This window comes from Myotis myotis, unplaced genomic scaffold (assembly GCF_014108235.1).
Source record: "Myotis myotis isolate mMyoMyo1 unplaced genomic scaffold, mMyoMyo1.p scaffold_m19_p_9, whole genome shotgun sequence".
Taxonomy (NCBI): domain Eukaryota; kingdom Metazoa; phylum Chordata; class Mammalia; order Chiroptera; family Vespertilionidae; genus Myotis; species Myotis myotis.
Window position 1 is genome coordinate 77,875,792 of NW_023416401.1, and position 19,972 is coordinate 77,895,763.

General features: G+C 42.2%; 1 protein-coding gene across 1 annotated transcript in view; it reads left to right on the forward strand.

Moving 5' to 3' along the window:
- Nucleotides 1-19,972, forward strand: part of CFAP61 (cilia and flagella associated protein 61) — a 247,115-nt gene that overhangs the window by 113,055 nt on the left and 114,088 nt on the right. Inside the window, exon 18 of the mRNA XM_036320969.1 lies at nt 15,399-15,526. Within this exon, the coding sequence (XP_036176862.1) occupies nt 15,399-15,526 (128 nt within the window). The remainder of the gene's footprint in view (nt 1-15,398; nt 15,527-19,972) is intronic.

The window sequence follows — 19,972 nt, forward strand, 5'->3', positions numbered from 1 at the left end:
AGTGGACAGATCGCTGCTGCCTGGGCACTTGTGTTCTGGTGGGGATGTCTGACAATGGACAGACAGACGAGGATGCTCCACGCCAGGTGGCGGCAAGAAGAAGGCCCTGGAGGGAATGGAGAGTGAAGGACCGGGGTCGAGGACACCTCTTGGGTAAGAGTCATGTAAGTGGAAGCCTGCTGTGATGGGGCACAGGGCCGGTGCAAGGGTAGGAGGAAGGAGCGGATTTCCTCTTCCTTCAGACCCGTCCAAAACCCAGCCTGCCCCTGCCCTTGCCCCTGCCCCTGGGGGAAAGCCCTCCTCCACCAGGCACACACCCAGCATTGACGCTTTGGCTTTTATTTCACAGTGTGTGTTTTTTTTAAAAAAAAAAAAAGTTCAGGCAAGAAGCCCATCGGATGCAATTAAAACATTTCAAGGTGTGTTTTTAAATCACCTCCTTTCTTTCAACCTTGCATCCTTGCTCAAAGCAGAACTAGGGCTCTGGGGGATTGTACCTCCCCCTGAAATGGACATTTCTGTTTTTAACAAAGAAAGAAAACTCAGTGAACTCAGACAAGAGCTTAGGATTTCAGGTGCCCAAATGTTTGGGGGAAAAAACGCTAACTATTTTACCTGGATGGCAGTCGGCCTCCCAGGAACTCCTAGGGAAGGCAATGTATCTGTTTAAGGAACAATGACAGAGCCACTGCTATTTTGAAGGCTCTACTTCACAGATGTGTAGAGTATAGAAATCTATGTATTATTAAATAATTCCTTCTACTGCGCTCAAGAGTAAGCAATTTGTAAGCCTGTTTACGTTCTTGCCATCTGGGTGCATTCTGTCACCCATCTGTTTCGTGTAATTATGTAATTATCAATATAAGGAAAGAATAGGTGATATAATTAACAAGAAAAACTGATCCACACTAAAGAGTAAAAATGACATGCATCTGCTGAATCGCTTTTGTTTTTCTTCCTTCATTGTTCCCTATTTCTTCCTTTCACAGTGGCATTCAGACTGTCAGCTTGCATCACACCCTCGGGAGAGCTGTTGCGCCTGGCGCCTCCCTCGGCCTGTCTCTTCATCTCTCTCACCAGGCGCGGTAGACAGGGGCAGGGCGACTGATCAAGTACAGCAACTGACACGACTTGATAAGAAATGAGCCAGGCCTTGTTGGGGTTCTTCCTTGATTCTCTACCCTTGACAGTCATTTCCAGAACATGAACTGTAACAGCTGGAACTCTGGGAAATATTTAGATTAATCCCTGACAGATGGAAGGACAGGGCAAGGGTGTGACCCTTTCACAGGATATCGGCTAACGAAACTGCTTCAGAATTCCCGTACTCGGTGCTTTTGCTTTAGCGTGCAGGCTCAAGCCAGGAGTTATTTCATAATAGTACACGAATCCCAGTGGGTGGGGCTACCGTCCACATACTCCCGCTGGAGGGGGTCATGGCAGCAGTTCCCTGGTGTGATGGAGGCTTGTGGGCACACAAATGGAACTCCTGACTTCCTCACGCGTGCTGCTCCCCCTCCTGGCAGCAGAGGGAGGCACTGTGTGTTCATGCGGGGGGAGGGGAGATGGCATCATGGTGATCTCTCCTGTGAGCCCACCCCAGCTCTCCAAACAACAGGTGCTCCCCACAGAGGCTGCCCCCCATCACCCGAGGAGCCTGGCACAGGAAGAGGGGCAACCCCTTGGACCCATTTAGATGACAATCACTGTTGGAGAGAAGGCATTGAAATCTCAACACTTCCTCCCACTGATTCAACCAGGCTCTGGAGCAGGCTCCTGATGTGCTATGCAGCCCTTCTTCCCTCTTCCCCACCGGCCAGGCCTTTCAGAGTGCTCTCTGGGCTTCCTATTGAGGATGTGTGCCCTTGGGGCAGAGGAGAGAGAGAGAGAGAGAGAGAGAGAGAGAGAGAGAGAGAGAGAGAGAGAGAGAGAGAGAGAGGACAGAGATTAGAGATAGGAATCTGAGTGCTGCATAGCACTGTATAAGACTGAAGAACAGCTCTCACCAATGAATTAAACCTCACTCACAAACTGAGCTAGAAACCTTAAAATAGTCATTTTTCTTTACTTCTGCCTAAAACATTTCTTTAAAACAGTGCTGCTCACTAGATATTAAACTTACCCTGTTTTCTCTTGCTGCGCGATCACTTCATGTGTTGAGACTGTGTTGTTTAAGAATCCGTCCTCCTTACAGCATCCTGTGGCAGAGCCCTTAAGCATGGCCCGTCCAGACTTGACCTGCAGGAGGCGGCTCCTTGCAGCGCAGCCTGGCTTCCCTTCCTCATTGTTCTGTGTCCAGGAGGAAAATAAACAGCCAGTTCACGTCTAGTTTTCTCTTTTTCCCTTTGTGTCAAACAGTATTCTTTGATATGAAGCTAACAACCATCCCCCAACTGTCTGTATTTTGAATTATTTCCATGGGTGTTTTGTTAGTTTGCTTGTTTTTGTGTGTGGCTCTTTGTTTTGTTTTGTTTTTAAATTATTATTATTAAAGCAATGGATACCTACACACCAGGCTTATAGGAGAAAATTACTGGGCACCCTGTGGGAAACTATTTTAAAGGAGTAGGTAATGGGGACAAATGTGGCTATATTGCTCACGGGATTTGATTGGTTTTGACCTTATATTTGTTTCCTTAATTCAAAGTTAAAATGACTTAATTGCAACCATAATGACTCATCCATTAAGGACTTACACCATTTGATTCCTAAAGGACCTTTCTCTTATCATTTCTGGTTTTGAAAGGTTTTAATAATGATTTTTTTTTTCAAGAAACATTTCAGTTTATATTTTTGAGTATTTCTTTTTTAACAAAGGAGCCTAGAGTGGTTGTTCCTCAAGAGAAAATAATTACAAAAGAGCCATTTTTAATATTCAGTTAAAAATCTTTGTATTCTATACTGACCCATATTAAAAATCATTAACGCTTAGACTAAATGGTTTTCATTTAACCCACAAAAGTGGCATCAATTTTTCAAGTGGTAACTGTTGCTTAAGATGCTACTGTGCCTGTGTGATAAATGTTTAATGATCTGGTAGTACATGCATGGCTTAAAATCCATTATTTATTGCACCTTCACTTGCCTGGCAAAGGTGACGATTTTATAGCCCCAGCAGTCATGCAAACACATTTATCCCAAACCGGTGACTGATAATAAATTTCCTTACTGTAAATGTCAGTGGGTTTCATGTGTTGCTGCCATTACATCTTGTTTGGAAGCTGAACGCTCCACAGTTATGGGAGGCGCCAGATGGTGTCATTAACACAAACGCTGGGACTGTTTGCCGCTGACGTGCATGTGAGAAATTAAAAGTACAGGCCTGTCTCTGCACTGAAGCGTGATGTCAGTGGTGTACAGGTGTAAAGACAGCTCAATATGCTTGCCTATTCCCTTCCATCCCACCGAAAGGGATTTTTTTAAAAAACATAATTTTGAGTTGAATATATACAGAGTGAGCAAAGGGGAACCTTTCCCCAAGGACTCCCGCTTGATTTTGTTTGGGGAGTCTTAGGCACCCTGAAAGTCACCCCATAGGTGGTTCCCCCATGAGTAGTAAGCCAGCTCCCCTTTTGGGCCTCTCACACATGGCATGCGTGGCCTTCTGTGCTGAGCAGGATTGTTATTGCTCTGTGGGTCTGTGTTGTTCATAACTTCAGATCGCTTAAATGAAAACTTAACATTTTGGAAAAATTCCCATTGAGAGCATGGAATTAGTATTTCCAAAAAGTGCTGTCAACAAGGTCAGGAACTAGTTCAAAGAATAAGGAGAAGAAAAAAAGTAGAGCCCGGCCGGTATGGCTCAGTGGTTGAGTGTCAATCCATGGAATCAAGGGTCACATTCAATTCCCAGTCAAGGGCACATGCCCAGGTTGCGGCCTCTAAACCAGTAGGGGGCCTGCAGGAGGCAGCCCATCAATGATTCTCTCTCCATCACTGATGTTTCTATCTCTCCCTTTCCCTCTCCCTTCCTCTCTCTCTAAAATAAATAAAAACCATATTTGCCCTAACTGGTTTGGCTCAGTGGATAGAACGTCAGCCTGTGGACTGAAGGGTCCCGGGTTCGTTTCTGGTCAAGGGCATGTACCTTGGTTGTGGGTGCATCCCCAGTAGGGAGTGTGCAGGAGGCAGCTGATTGATGTTTCTCTTTCATCGATGTTTCTGGCTCTCTGTCCCTCTCCCTCCCTCTCTGTAAAAAAATCAATAAAATATATTGAAAAAAATCAAAATCAAAATCATCATTCTCCCCTTTAAAAAAAAACAACAAAAAAACCCCCACACCGCCAAAACCGGTTTGGCTCAGTGGATAGAGCGTCGGCCTGCGGGCTGAAAGGTCCCGGGTTCGATTCCGGTCAGGGGCATGTACCTGGGTTGCTGGCATATCCCCGGTGGGAGATGTGCAGGAGGCAGCTGATCGATGTTTCTCTCATCATCGATGTTTCTAACTCTCTATCTCTCTCCCTTCCTCTCTGTAAAAAATCAATAAAATATATTTAAAAAACAAACAAACAAACAAAAACCCCACACCATATTTTAAAAAAAGAAAGAAAAAAGCTGAGCATTTCTAGGACCTGTGGAAATGTAACTTGTTTCTATATATATAAAAAAAAAAAGGTAGAAAATTTCTGTACCAATTCCTTTCATACAACGGATTCTTCTTTTCACAGGAATTAACAGTGGGACCAAGGTCTTCACTGTCCCTGCTCTGATGTGAAATGTCTGAATGACTGAAAGTGGCCTCCCATGCTTTAGTAAAATGTATCTCTGCTTTCACTCTGCACTGGCCACTCCCATCGATTGTGGTTCAGCTAAGGTTTCTGCTCTGCCCTCTACCAAGCTCTCTCTTCATTTTAATTTAAAAAGAAGCTGGATTTGTTTCATTCTTCCCTACAAGCCCTTCCCTGAACCAAGAGGCTGTCCCATTGATTCCCACCAGATTCCTTTGAACTTTGTTTTTAGTCTTAGCGCTCTCTATAGGAATTTTCAGAAAGGCTCATTATTCTTTCAAAACAACCGTTGTGCATTCCTCTTACAAAAGCTGAGGAAACCTTTTGGTGTGCAGAATTCAAAGTCATACAAAAGAGAATACAAACCATTGTTTGCATTGAGATGAAAGCGGTAAGCTGAGTTTCTTCAGAATAATTCAGAGGTACAATTGGATGTCAACAGAAATAATGAGCTAACTGAACAACTCAAAGTGTGCGTGAAGGCACACCTTAGAAATTAAAAATGGAGTCATGCGTTTCAGCTTGCTCACAGACATGCAAGTGTGTGTTGAAAATCCCCAGGAGCGAAAACAAAGAGATGGTGGGGAGACAGCAGGATTGATAAGTTGTGTCTGTGGAACAACATTCACTAGGGGCAGAAGTTCCCAGGAAAATGAGTTCTTTTCTTCAACGCAGGCATTTTTCCAGCCAATGAACCAGAGGCCTAAAGCAGCAGTGCAAATGGTCCCACAGCTGAGCTGAGCAGAGCAGACAGCTCCTTCCCTGGGGGAATAGAAAGTTCTCATCTCCCTCTGTGCCCAGGGGTGGGAGGTGGCAGCATGGACACAGGTGGGCCTAGGCTTTCTCTCTCAGCCTTCTCTCTTGACCCTTCCTCCTCTGGGTGAGTCCCCCTCTATGTCTGCTTCCCATGTTGCCCATGCAGGAACCACCTGAAAATGCATTTATAGAGACAGGTCTGTACTTCAGTGGCATGTGTCATACCCTTCCAGACCCTTGCACTGGCTTTTCCCTCTCATCCAGAAAGTTGTTCTCTCCCTTGTCCACCTGGAAATATCTTACTGATCCTTCCGATCCTTCTATATCCAGCTCACTTTCTCCAGGAAGCTTTTCCTGACTTCCCTGATGCCCTAGACCAGCCAAAGCACTGCTGATTCCTTGATTTCCCAGCTGAGTCCAGAGGAGCTGCCAAGCTCAGCCCAGACTAAACTGCTGACCCCAAAATCATTAGGTAGACAAATGCTTGTTTTTTTAATCCACTAAATTTTGGGTTGATTTGTTACACAGCAGTAGCTTCCTGATACATTGCCTATGTCACATGTACTGCACTTGATTTGTTTACATGTTTATCTCTCGACCTAATGAGAATTCCCTTAAGACAGACACCAGACCTCATTCTTACCTCAGCACTTAGAGCAGTGTCTGGTGTATGGTAGATGCTCAATATGTATCTAATTGAAATTATTGAATTAAGCTCTATGTTAAAGTTTTAATGGTAGAATTTCAGGCATCGGGATACTGAATGGGTTATCCTAATGCCCCCAGAATCACTGCAGATATCCAAATGCCTTAATCGCCAACAAGTTGCTAGAGCAGGGGTGGGCCACAATGGGTTCTTAAACTGGACCGGAGGGCCGGAACAAAAGCATGGATGGAGTGTTTGTGTGAACTAATATAAATTCAAAGTAAACATCATTATATAAAAGGGTACGGTCTTTTTTTTTTTTAGTTTTATTCATTTCAAACGGGCTGGATCCGGCTGCGGGCCGTAGTTTGCCCATGGCTGTGCTAGAGTATTGAGTTTCATACAAACATTTTTTTCCCCCCAGGGTTGCTTCTCTAGCTGGGAAAATGACTCTAGGACAGTGGTTCTCAACCTTCTGGCCCTTTAAATACAGTTCCTCATGTTGTGACCCAACCATAAAATTATTTTCGTTGCTACTTCATAACTGTAATGTTGCTACTGTTATGGATCGTAATGTAAATATCTGATATGCAGGATGGTCTTAGGCGACCCCTGTGGAAGGGTCATTCGACCGCCAAAGGGGTCGCAACCCACAGGTTGAGAACCGCTGCTCTAGGACATAGTAACTTTTTGCTATATATTTGTAAGTTGCTTCTATAGGAATAGGGCAGATTCCAGTCCACTTCCAGCATATTCAGTGCAAGATATTTTGAAGCCTGTGGATAAATACGAATTGTTCATACATCTCTGATAAACCACATGCTCCACCCTTTATGATGTGGGATAGAAAGAGAAGGATCGCCTGAAGTCCTTTTTCTTTAAACAAACAATGTTCAGACAGATGATACTTCACACATTCTCACAAATCTTCCTCTTATTTTTTTTAGCAAGGGGAAATAACGAACAATACCATTTTTTTTATTTAACAAAATTCTCAAGAGAATAAAGTTATTGTCAATCATTTCATATATTTCTCTGATTTGTTACCTAACTATTACGACATTAAAATTCTATATTATAAACATATACAGATATGCATTTTATATTTAACATATGAAGGACCATTTTTGTCCTCAGAGACCTTTAGGAAAATGTCATTGTTTCAGAAGGGCGTTATTTAACAGGAAAAATGCCTTCCATCACTTTTGAATTGAGTGTTTTGCAAAACCTTTGAGGCCACACCTTCATTTTGTTCCATTACAAATGGGTCTTTCTTGGGGATATAAAAGCTGAGAATGATTAGATGTTAAGTCAATGAGTTTTTCTCAAGAGATACATATGTAACGTAGTAGTAATTTGTGCTTTTAGAACAATGCAAGTCAGGTCATTGATTCTGCAAATCATTCCCCTCCCTGGATTTGCTTTATTCCTGCCTTTTGCTGTGTTCTCACCCCAGAGAAGTCATTCCTCCAGCTTATGGCCCACACTGTACTGAAGATGATACCTGGAGTGCCCAGTCACTGACACATAACAGGATTCAGTTAGTGCGATGCAAAGGCTCAGAGGACATTTCTAAACACCTGACACCGCCCAGGTAGGAAGGATGTGGAGCCACTTGAGGGCATCTTAGTACACATGCTAGCATGCCCTACCTTAGGGATTAATGAATAGTTGTGTCTCTGAAAAGCCAACAATGATCCCCCTTGCCAGTGTTCATGTATTGCATCAAAGCAATCATATTTTTAATGAATACGTGAGCTACTTGTTAGGGCTGTTATTTAATAACAAGTGAATTAATTACCTTTATCAAATCTAAGATGCTATCAATTATAAGATGTACCTTTATTTTATGTACCATTAAGGTAAAAAATGTGGCCAATTAAACTATGACACAATGTCTTAATGAGAGTCCTGAACAGAATATGAATGAATCAATCACATAAGTCTTATTGCTTTCAGATTTCTTTTATCTATTCAGAGCAGAGAGGCAATTTGCATTCTCTTCAGTCTCATTGTTTGCTGTGTGATGGGAAAAAACTTTTGCATGTGTCTCAGCAACAAAATGTAACAGGGTTTCACCTACTTGTGGGTATCTGTCATCCTTTATTTGCTCCTATAAAGCACTCGATTGTTGCATTGCAAGAAAATACAGAATTACAACCTTTCTTCGAATGACTAATATTTGCTGCACTAATATCAAATTTGCACCCTGCTGCTCAGTTTCCAGGCTTTTATGGGAACACAATAAGTGTTCATTTCAATGCCAAATCATGCTGTAAACTCTCTGAAGACATTGTCAGCAGCAGTTAAACTCAACACATGTTGTCACATAATGTACATCACTCTCCAAAGTGATGACAAGAGCCATGACCAAGTCGCCCATGCACAGGAAAGGACAGCTATGTCACTGCCTGGCTGACCACCACGGTTGAGGTGGCATGGACTCTGAGGCTGATTTCAGGGGTGCTAACATGGAAAGGAGGTGCATCGTAGAATTGATAAACTCCAGTAAAGTCACTCAACTAAACTTCCAAAACACTTTTTTTCTAATATACATGGTTACGAATGGTTGCAAGTGGGTGTCATAGGGTGACAATGATTTTAACTGTTTAAAACACTTGCAAAATAGTGATAATAGTCAGGTGGTGACTATGGGTGTAGAAGGGATTGAGACAGATGGAGTTGATAAGAGAAATCTTTTTAAAATGCACATTGAATTATAGAGGTTTAAAGGAACTATCGCAAAGACCCCTAGTTACCCCCAAATCCATCCCTCCCTTTAGCTTTAGTAATGAAACCTCAATTTTATACAAGGCAGCAACACATCTATTTCCCACCTCCCTTATACCTGGCATGACCATATGACCAGTTTGGGCCCCTGAGATGGAAGTAGTCATTGGAATGGGAATTCTAGGAAGGAGACTTTGAGGGTGTGGCTCAGCTGGTGGAAAGCCATTTTCTTCTTACAATAACTCCCTTCTCTCTACTGCGGCCTGTAATGAGAATATAATACCGGGGTCTCCAGCAGCCATCCTGGCCATCCTAGAGGATGGAACTTTGCACTGGGATCAAGAGTACGGCGGGTAGTCTGGGCCTTTGATGAGTTTATGGCACTGCCTCCATAGTCCTGGACTACATGTTTCCAGATTTCTTTTGCGTAAGAAATTATCTTCTATCCTGTTTAAGCCAGTGTTTCTGTTTAAGCTGTTTTTTTTTCTGTTGTTTGCAGCCAAGGTCTACCCTAATTGATAAAGGAGCCCTCTTTCTTCAGTTAGGATTCAATCTGTGAGGAGAATGCTATAAGAACCTATGAAGTCCCCACTGTTTGTCTGGGATAATGTGAAGCATGTAAAGGCATTAAAGCTATCATCGTTCTTTAAAGAAATAACAATTCTTCATGGGCCAATTACTACTGATTTTACAGAGGCAAAATTGGTGCTTCGTTTACTCTCCACGTATTTAACGAGAGCCTAAGGTGTGCCTGGTGCAATGGTGGGAATGCCCCAGTGAGCAGATCCTGCACCAACCACGGCCCTCTCTGTGCCCCACGGGCACCGTGTGGAGTCTGCTGGTTCCCGTGTTAAGAAAGCAGGCCAGGGGGTGCCCTTGAGCCATCGTTGCGCTCAGCAGATACCACAGGTGGGACAGCGTGCATTTTTCTAAGGTGCTAGAGCTACAAAAAGTGGTAGCAGCTTCTATTCCCCAACAAAGAGGAAAGTTGAGAGAACGCTTCCTCAGAGGCTCAACCCCACCACATCTTCCCGACAGCCTTCTCATGCTCTGCTGGGACACAACTGGTGGCATGCACATCATACTTCTGAACCTCTTTAATTATTTCAGCAGGAAGGCTTTTCAAACTTGCATTTTGTATCTGTGGAAGGGATCTTCAACGTATTGGTTCTTTTTTAAGTGTCTGTAGCTCCCTACCCCTTATTTATTTGGTAAATATTGCAATACTTTGCCTCAAAGAGGTCGACTTTTGAACTTTGAAACTGACACTGATTTTATGGCACTGTCCATATGTCATCATTTGTTCTGACAGACGGCTTCTCAAAAAGAAAAGAATGAAAAGCATAAGTAAAATATTATATTTATAAAGCAAAAATAGGCTTATTAAAAATGTCAGAAACCCTACTCCTAATGGCTTTGAATCTCTCCACCTTCCATTTTTCTTGCATGGGCAGAGCTCCCTTTGAAGTCTTTGGAAGCTTTCTGTAAGAAGAAAAAAAAAAAAAAATATATATATATATATATATATACACACACACACACACACACACACACACACACACACGGGTGTGGAGCTGAAAATTGAGCTCATTGTTTTGCCCTTTTAAAATGTGTTTTTCGAAGATTTGCCTTTCATATTGCAGATGGGAGAGAGGATGTGCAATTTTACCTTGTGTAACATCTTTGCCTGAAAAGCTCAAAGTATTTGTAGACGGTTTTTAATGAATAGTTCCCATGTTTGCCTGCTGAGGAAGGCAGAGGTTTGTGTAATTTACTTCCATTTTACACCTAAGGAAACTGATATTTAAGGAAAAGAGGCTCAGAATTTCAACCAGTAGCAGAATTAAGAAAACAAGCCCAAACCTTGCCACCAGGCTAATGATGCCCAGTCCAGTGACCCTGGAGGTTGAACATGACCTCCAAACATAGTGGTATCATTAGAAAAAATTCACCATACATAATGTCCTGGGCCATTTAAGTGTATATATTGCATTTATTATTTAGATTATTTGTATCTATTTTTACTGTTTTCTAGTTTACCAGCTTCTTTGTAATTTTAGTAGCTTCTGATTTTGGATCTGTTATTGAAATTGAATTTCAGGAATGTTTTTGTAATCATTCTAACTCATTCTAAATACATAAGAGAAATCAAATCAGATATGGAAACACAGAAATCAGGTATGTGTATATCAGATAAAATTATATTTTGATCAAATTTTTGTACACGCAGAACAGTTAACAAACATGCATTAAACTAAAAATTATGTATTAGAGGTCTCATGATATATGAAGTCTGGCATAACTCAACTGAGCATGTACATCAGTATCACTTTTACTAAAAAGATAAAATTTAATCCTAAGTAGTTCTAATTATACCCAAATCATTTGTTCGGTCATTTGAGCAACTAGAAAACAACCAACTAAAATACTTTAAATTGGTAGAAATTATCTCAGCATCTTTTAAGAAGGGCTCATGAAATGTAACCTTAATGTAGCTATTATTTCGTTATTTATAGAAGATCCAAAATGATGGCAAGAATGATTCAGATAAAACAAAAGAAAAACGAAATAAAACAAATGCCTCAGGAAATAAAGATGTAGTTTGTGACCTTAGAAAGCAAACTGTAGGTGGATGGCGGCAAGCAAAGCAAATCAATTAATGAAAGTGACTAAAACCTTTCCGATGGACAGTGTCTTTTGTTTCGGAAGCTCATAGGAAATGACACATAAATAGTTTAACAATGTAAACATGTGCTCATTCCTAGTTCCTATTTTCTCATCTCAACTCCCCTCCCCTCTCACCTGACCTTTGTTATTTTACCGGTCACCCTCCCCCACCTCAAGTTCAACTCTAGAATTTCCTAAAATGGGTATCCCATATTATCATCCCTTCCTCTCCTATCCAAGGGATAGGACTCAAGGTTTGTATATAAACTCATGATGAAACCCAGTATCAATTTTAAGGGACATTTCTTTTAGCCTTAAAAAGCTTACATACCATGGCATATGGTTTATTCCTTCTTGCTGCGGTATATTTTAATCTCTGCCTTTAAAATCATCTCTTTGTCAAAAAAATGCTAATGAGTGTCATTAGAAAAATAGAATCATAACTGTATGAATGGACATGGAGGTAAGAGCCTGAGTCCCCACTCATCACAGCTACAGCAGTAGTCAAATAGTCTCCTGTTTTGTCTTTGAAATAATTCACAGTTACAAGGCACATATAACTTCTGTCTATAAAATCTGAGTCTATAGATAAGGCTTTTATTTTTACTTTACTATTAAGGAAATCAAAAGCAAAAACCCAAAACAGGATTTCCCGTGCATGGGACATTTTTTGTAGATGTTGAGGCCAAGAAAAGGAGGCCCCGGAGAGCTCAGAGGGTCTTCCATGATTTTCTTTACCATGAACACCTGCAGCTTGAAGGAATGCAAGGAAAGGAAATGTTCTGCTTTTCTTCAAAAATGACTTTTGCTTTCTAATCTGAGTAAAATAAACCCTTCATAAAGCGTCAGAAGCAATCTTCATTTGCAGCGCCACTGAAAAGCATTTCCAGGCTGGGAAAATTTTTTTTTCAAGGTATTTAAAAACCATCTAGCTAGCCTCACAAAAGAAAAATGTGTGTGTGTTTTTCAGGTCACTTCATCAAACCTGATGATGAATATGTTTTTAATTAAGGCCTGGGCACAAATTGCGTTTTCTGAGTCACTGTGATGCCTGATCACTCCCCGGAGACACCCACCATCAATGCGACTGATGGTAACTCTTGACACCCAAGGCCACTTTGTGTGTTCAGTGGTTAGAAAGGTGATTTCGGAGGCCTGGCAGCTGTTGGTGTTAAAGCTATTGTGTGGGAAACAAAAGCCATTCTGTTCTGTTCCCCAGCCGCCTTTGTATTGTTGATACAGGAGCTGTTTCATAAGTGGGTACTATTCTTGACCAGGGAATTTCATTACTGCCCATCCGCTTCTGGACAGCAGAGGGGAAGGTCTGGACATGGCTCCTATGGAAGGAATCTTGGGCTCTGACCTCTGTTAAGATGCTTGCATTTTAATTCTGTTCATTAGGCCTACGAGTAGATGCCATCAGACCAACAACTTTGCTTCCTGTTTTCTTTTCCCTAAACTACCAGACCCAAGGTTGGCTAGTGTGTATTTGCTGCCAGCCCGTTTGTCTTGGAAATTAATCAGAGCACAGTACATGGTAGCGCCAACATGTACCGGTATTAACTAGTTTTCTTGTAGAATTCCTTATTGACCTGTCCCATAGAGCAGATCAAAGTGATATTTATTTGAAGAACAGACACTTCACCCAGGCGGTCTATTCATTATTATCATTTAGGAAGGGTATCAGTTTACAAGGTTTTCAGTTGCATGTAAAAGAAGCAAACTGGCCTAAACAATAAAGAAAATGGGGTGGGACATGTCATTCTCCCAGCCATTCCTCCTCTCCTGGGCTGTGCCCTTGCTATGTGACTTTGAGGTTCCTCTCACTACAGGTCTTCCCCACCTTGTGGAAGTTGGACTTAGACACACAACTCGTGCTTAGAGCAGGCTAAGAAGTATTGCTGCTTCTCACTTTTTATACTTCTACCGTTGCCATAAGAAGAACACACCCCAGCTATCACTCATCAAAAAAAAAATAAGAGAGTTGTGAGGCCAATCTGGAATCTACAGGTTGTAGTCAAACCCAGCTGAATCCAGCCTACTTGCCTGAGTGAGATAGATAACAGTTGCCTTAAGCCAATGCTTAAATGGTTTAGGGTAGTTTGTTATGCAACACTATTGTGGCAACAGCTGACTGATACATACTGTTCATATAACTGAAGAATCCAAAGGTAGCATGGGCTTCAGGTATGGTTTGAAAGGAATCCATTTTCTATTTCTCTGTGGTTCTCTTGGGGCTTTAACCCAGGATGGTTTCCCTTTGTTGTTACGGTGTCTGTATCATTTTGGGCTTCACATCCGTACCCAGGACCGTCTGGAAAGCAAAATGCTTCTCTTCTCCAGCCTTCATACAAAAGTGCTGGGCATCACTACAGTCAGGTCAAAGTAGATCATGTATCTATCCTGGGCCAACTGTTGAGCAAGAAGTTGTGGGATTATTTGACTTGGTTTTTGTCAATCAGAGTCCTCTTCTAAAGATGGGAGCGGGCTCCAAAATCCATGGAGTGCTTCATTAAAGATGGGAGTGGGGGTGGAGCAGGTACTGAGAGAGAGTAACTGTGTTGATTATGGAGGCTAAAATCTCCAAACTTCATTTTAAATTTCTATTAATTGACTCAAGACATTTTTCTACCTCTTGCTAGGCTAGCTAGAGCTAGAAAGAAGGCATTTATCTTTTCCAGTTCACCTGCTATCTGATAAATGGCAAATCATGTGGCCCTACCCATGCCTCCTTATGCACTAGAAGCTGAGAGCCCAGTTTTACATAGGGCTTTACCATTAGCCCACTAGCCTTCCTACTCCTGGGATTGCAGGATTTTAAGAAAATTAAAAATAGGTTTAGCTTACTAGAATTTGAAGATCCCTGACCTAGAGGATGAGTTAATGCCAATATAATGAGAATTTAACCAGGTGAGTTACATTGATAAGGATGTCATTCCACTGACTTCTGACCTCCATTGTTTCTGATGAAAAGTCAGCAATAATTCTTGTTATTGTCCAGATATATAGTATCAAATAAAAATGTCTTGAATTAATGAATTAAAAATAGAAACAAAGTCTCTGATACAGTTTAATGTTCTCTCATGAATATTTTATGTTCTTTCACGAATATCCCACCAGGTTTTTGAAAACTTTCCTTTGTACATTTACTGCTACCCTTTTCCCCCACCCCTCTTCGCCCCCCAAGATTTTGCAGGAATGTGAAATCAAACAAATTATCAATCCAGGTAATTTTTGCAAACATGGACACTAAAGTTATCACTTGATATTTTCTGTGCTTCTAAGAATCCTCCCTGAACAAGCTTTATCGTCCAACATGTTTTTGTTATTTAACAATATTTAAATGTCATTCTACAAATATTACTGAACACCTGTTCTGCATAAGGCACTGTGTTAAGTAGAATGAAGGATGTAGAATTGAATAAAGGATAACACTTGCCTTCAAGTACTCGACTATTATAATCTGATGGTTGTTCAGGTTTCAGGGAAACCTGGACAGTGGGAATGACTTAGGATCTTTCATGAAACTAGATTCTCAGGAAGCAACTTGTTTGTCTTCTTGTTGGATTATTAACCTTATTGTCTCCAATCATAAAGGGCCTCAGTTCTAAATGAAACATCTGTCAACATTAGGACAAAAGTGACCCAAACCAAGAATTTTGATGTGAACCAGCTTAGGTATATTTCCATATATTTACATTAACATCTTGAAACTACTCCCCGTAAATTTCACCATGGCTGTGCATGGGCACTAGTTTGATTTGCTGATAATGTCCTGGTTAATAACTCCATGTAATTTCCAATTTGAGAATGCAGATTCACCTACATTTTCCTCATGTCCCTCTTTTTGTTTTTTTGTTTTGTTTTTTCAGTTGAGTTATGCCTTGTACCATACAAACAGGAAACTAACGCTGGAACCTAAAATAACGGTTAATGCCAGGATTGTTGTGGTTGGCGCATCCAATGTTGGAATCTCCTTCCTAGAGACCTTGGTGTTTTGGTGAGTTGTTTTACTTTATTCATTTATTTTAAAGGGGGCCTCCTCTTCCTCACCTGAGAGGGTCCCTTGAAAGAACAGACCTGAGTTTTCTGTCACCCCGCACACCTTGGAATATTCTAGATCAGAGGTTGGCAACGGTAGCCCCCAGGTCAAATCTGGCTGTCTGCCTGCCCTGGGACACAGACGTATGTATGTATGTATGAATGTATGTGGTGTCTGTGACTATTTTCTTGATACAGCAGCAGATTTGAGTAGTTGCAACAGAGACTCTATGGCTTTTAGTGTCTAAAATATGTACACTCTGACCCTTCCCAGAACAAATTTGCCAACCCCTGTCCCCACTAGTGTTCCCTTTATTGGCCAGATCATAGGCATCACGTGGAGCATCTATCACAGGTGTAGCTTTCCAGACCCCACGTCAGACATCCTGAGTCAGACACTCCCAATGAGTGTTCTGGAAACCTGTATGTAACAGGTGCGCCATATAATCAGGCTGGTTTGGGAACCAGTTTTGGCTTCATGCATCACAAATAGGCGTGCAGAGATGGCAGATAGGCCAGGACCATTCTTCCAACCCCTGCATTTTAGATGCCAGGGAACAGAATGAAACCCTGCAGGGAAGATTGACGCCTGCATTTCTCTTCGATGCTGTTTTCTATTATCCTCAAAGCAGTAAGCAAGTTTCCTTTCAGAGCCCATTTTATTTCTTTTTTTAAATTTGTCTTTATTGTTAAAAGTATTACAGATATCCCCTTTCTCCTCCCCCTCCCCCCAGTGAACCCCTCTTTCCAGCTCCAGCCCTCTCCCCAGGCCTTCACCACACTATTGTCTGTGTCCATGGGCTATGTATACATGCATATAAGTTATTTGGTTAATCTCTTCCTGCCACCCCCCTTCCCTCTGAGAGCCCATTTTTTGATGTGTGGTTCCTGAGAATTTCCCACTTTCCCCAACTAACGCTCATTGAATCTCAGCACCTCCTTCCCAGGAAGAGCCTGGGTTATTCCCCAAGGATTTGAGTTCATAGCCTCACATCACCGCCCACTGACATGGAACCCTAGATGTATTGCTTAATATCTTCAGACTCAGTTTCCTCATTTAGTTTTTAAAAGTTTCATAGATGTTTTAAAAGGCCCTGACTTTGCGCATCTACAGATTGCTGAATTAAAAGAATCCAGATTCCGCACCAACCCCACCCCCCGCCCAATTTTTTGCTCAGGATCACATGAGAAATGTTAGCTACTTTTAAAACTACAAGTGCTAAGAGGCAAGCGGAAGATGAGAAAGAGCAGCCCCACTCTGACTCCCCCAGAAGCCAGCAAAACTGTCAGGGGTTAGACAAGGAAAGGGGTGGAGGAAATTCCCCCTAAAAGATGCTTATGCCTGGCTGATGTGGAGACGAACTAACCTCACACGGCTATTTTACTCAGTTGATACCACAATAACCAGATAAAGATTTTTTTCAGTTTCCAGCCAATTTGTCCAGTGATCCAGAACATACCCTAAGTTAACCAAAAAATAAGTCAAGTGTCATTATTGAAATTAGGAAAGGAGTTCACGGGATTTAAGCATTGTGGTCAGTCTACAGCAACCTTTTATTGCAGAAGGAAATAATGAGAAGCACTAGAGATACCCATTTTTGTCTGTGTGCCAACCACAGATTGAGGTTACATTTATTCTGATGGGGCTCTTTACTTAAGACTCCGAATAGCAAGTTGTTTGCAACCATTTCTGAATGAGGAATTATCAGGGTGGAGTTGTGAAATTATCGTAGTCAAGAAGTTATCACGAGCAGATCTTAAATCTTCATTATTTTTATTTTGAGAGTATGCTTATGAAGGCTGGGAAGAGTGAAGTAAGGAAGGACTTAAGGTAGAAGAAGCAACAGGAGAGAGCCCAGGTGGGGCTGCTTGGGCTCACTAACATTTCGGAGAAAAGGAGGCCTTGGAGACAGGTTCAGGGGGTTAACCCAGGGACGAGCTGCCACTGCCCATTGCTCCCCTGGTTGCAAATCTCATGTGGACCCTTAGAATTTAGGGGTAAAAAGCATGCTTGAGAGGGAAGAAAGATATGGGTATGCTCCCGGGAGAGAGTACCAACAGGTCTTAAATCTTAATTTAGCTGTATATTTAGTCATTATGTTTCATTTAAATGAGTTCATTAAGACATATACATATCATTTTCCTTCTGTGGAATCAACTTAGATTTAATAAAGACATATAAATTTTAATATCAGTAGTTGGTTGATTAAATTCCTCAATCAGGCAGACTTTTTAAAAGCATTTTAAAGTTCTCATAATTCTCTATCATTGTTACACAGATTATGTACACTAAAAATAGACTAGTATCAGTTTACGGATCTCTAATCCGTAAGAGAGGAAGGAGTTTTCTCATTATTTTCCCTAATTATTTTAAATTAGCAATTACCAGAGTAACCTGGTGCATATTTTACTTTACCAGTATAACTGCCATTTGAACAAGATTTTAAAAATGATTTGAGCTGGAATGAAATTGAAGAAACACAGTTTTCACCAAATACTGACCCCCCCCACCCCCCAGTGAAGATTAAATTCGCATTTTGGAGGCAAGATTCAGAAAAGTCCCCCTCCTTATGCTCCTGCACTGTGTGATCTAACCAGCTGGGGCATTTGAGGCCCAGCACAGCAGTCTCTTTTTCCAGAAGACCCAGTAATCCTGTCATCTGGCGACAAAGGAGAAACACTCTTTGTTCTTATATTATTTACATGCAAACAAGTTACAAAGCACATTTGGTCTCCTCTTCAAAGGACATCTGAGGCAGTCCTTGCATAAATTCTCTGCCCTGGTCCTAGCCTTCTTTCCACAGTGCAAGGTGTTACTGGGGAGCTGACGTTATTTTTACCCAAAGTCATCAACTAATAATGAGGATGTGGGGAGGGAATGTTGAGGGTGTTGTTTTGATGTGTGTGTGTGTGTGTGTGTGCGTGTGTGCACGCGGTATTTTACCTGGTCCTCGGCTGCTTCCACCCACAGTTACATATGTACAGACACACCTTCTTTTCTTTGGTTGTCAGGCCTGAAAGTCACCTGGCATCTTCTTCTTGTCCTTAGAGTAAGGCCTCTCGGGCCCTCCGGTATCAGTGACATGTGTGACAGACATTTTCCTGCAGACACACGATGGCATGCGGTGTGGTTCTCCCTGTCTTCCTGGTCCTGGGAATCCTTCAGTGCTGGGCTGAGTGGCAGCCCTGCCCTTAGAGCCGTCTGCTGTCTCCCTCTACCCTCTCAAGGCCATTGACTGGCTGATGGAGGACAGGGCTGCAGGGTAATTCAGGTTGGAGTGAGTCTCCCTCCCCCACATACAGGTCCTTGTGCATTTGTCCCCTGAGGGTGCTTATGCCCAAGCAACTCAGCGGGGAGCCTTTCCAGGCCCCCACCCCACACCCTGCAGCCAGTGTGGCCTCCAGTTGTAGACCCATCCTGGCCATCATGTCCCCTGCCCGGGTGTGGGCCCCCATGATGGGAACCAGAAGCTGAGCAGGGGAAGGACACCAGGTGTGGGCCAGGGGAGGAACTTTGGGGGGTGGGGGATGTAGGGAAAAATCCCCATTCATCCACTGGTATAGAAAGCAGTGAATTGGAGGGAAAAGATAGCTCTTAATACATTTTTCTATAAATTATCTGTGTTCTTTATCATGCCCAGGATATTCAAGTGATGGACCTGAACTCTTCAAATTAAGGTTCTTATAGCTACAGGTTGTATTCCTTTGGCTGCCTGGGTCTTTAGGACGGAAAGTTCTTGGCTTGGGAAACATAAGCATTTCATATATTATCTTTTGCAGCACTTCCATTAATAAGTCTCCTTTATTTTTTGTTATTTCAATCTTTATTGTTGAAAGTAGTATATATGTCCCCCTCTTCCCCCATTGACCTCTTCTAGCCCGCCCCCACCGCCTGCTCCAGGCCTTCACCACCCTATTGTTGTGTCTGTGAGTTATGCATATATGCATACAAGTTCCTTGGTTGATCTCTTTCCAACCACTGGAAAAGGCAGAAAGAACTTGGCCTTGGCCATTAGACCCCCCTCTGCTGCCAACCAGTGCTATGCTCCTGACAGGCGGACCTATTCTCACCATGCTGAGGGGAGGGTCACAGCAGGGGACCCCAAGCTCAGAGGTGCTGTCACCCTAGGAACTCCACCGTGTCACAGGTTTAAAGGGAATTCCCTGTTCTTGGACTAACAGGCGGGTGCAAAGGTGAGCTTCTGTCCTCTGAAAGCTCTTTCCAGAAAGCAAGAGGCTTCTTTCCACAAAGCATAGAGAGTCATAGTTTTACTAGTCACTTTGTGCACCAACTCTAGTCCTGCTGAACTCTGAACTCCCCAAAAGCAATACTTTGAATATTTCAGGCTTCCTACAAAAGTACTTCAAAATCATTTTTTAAAAGAAATATGGGAAAGCAATACCA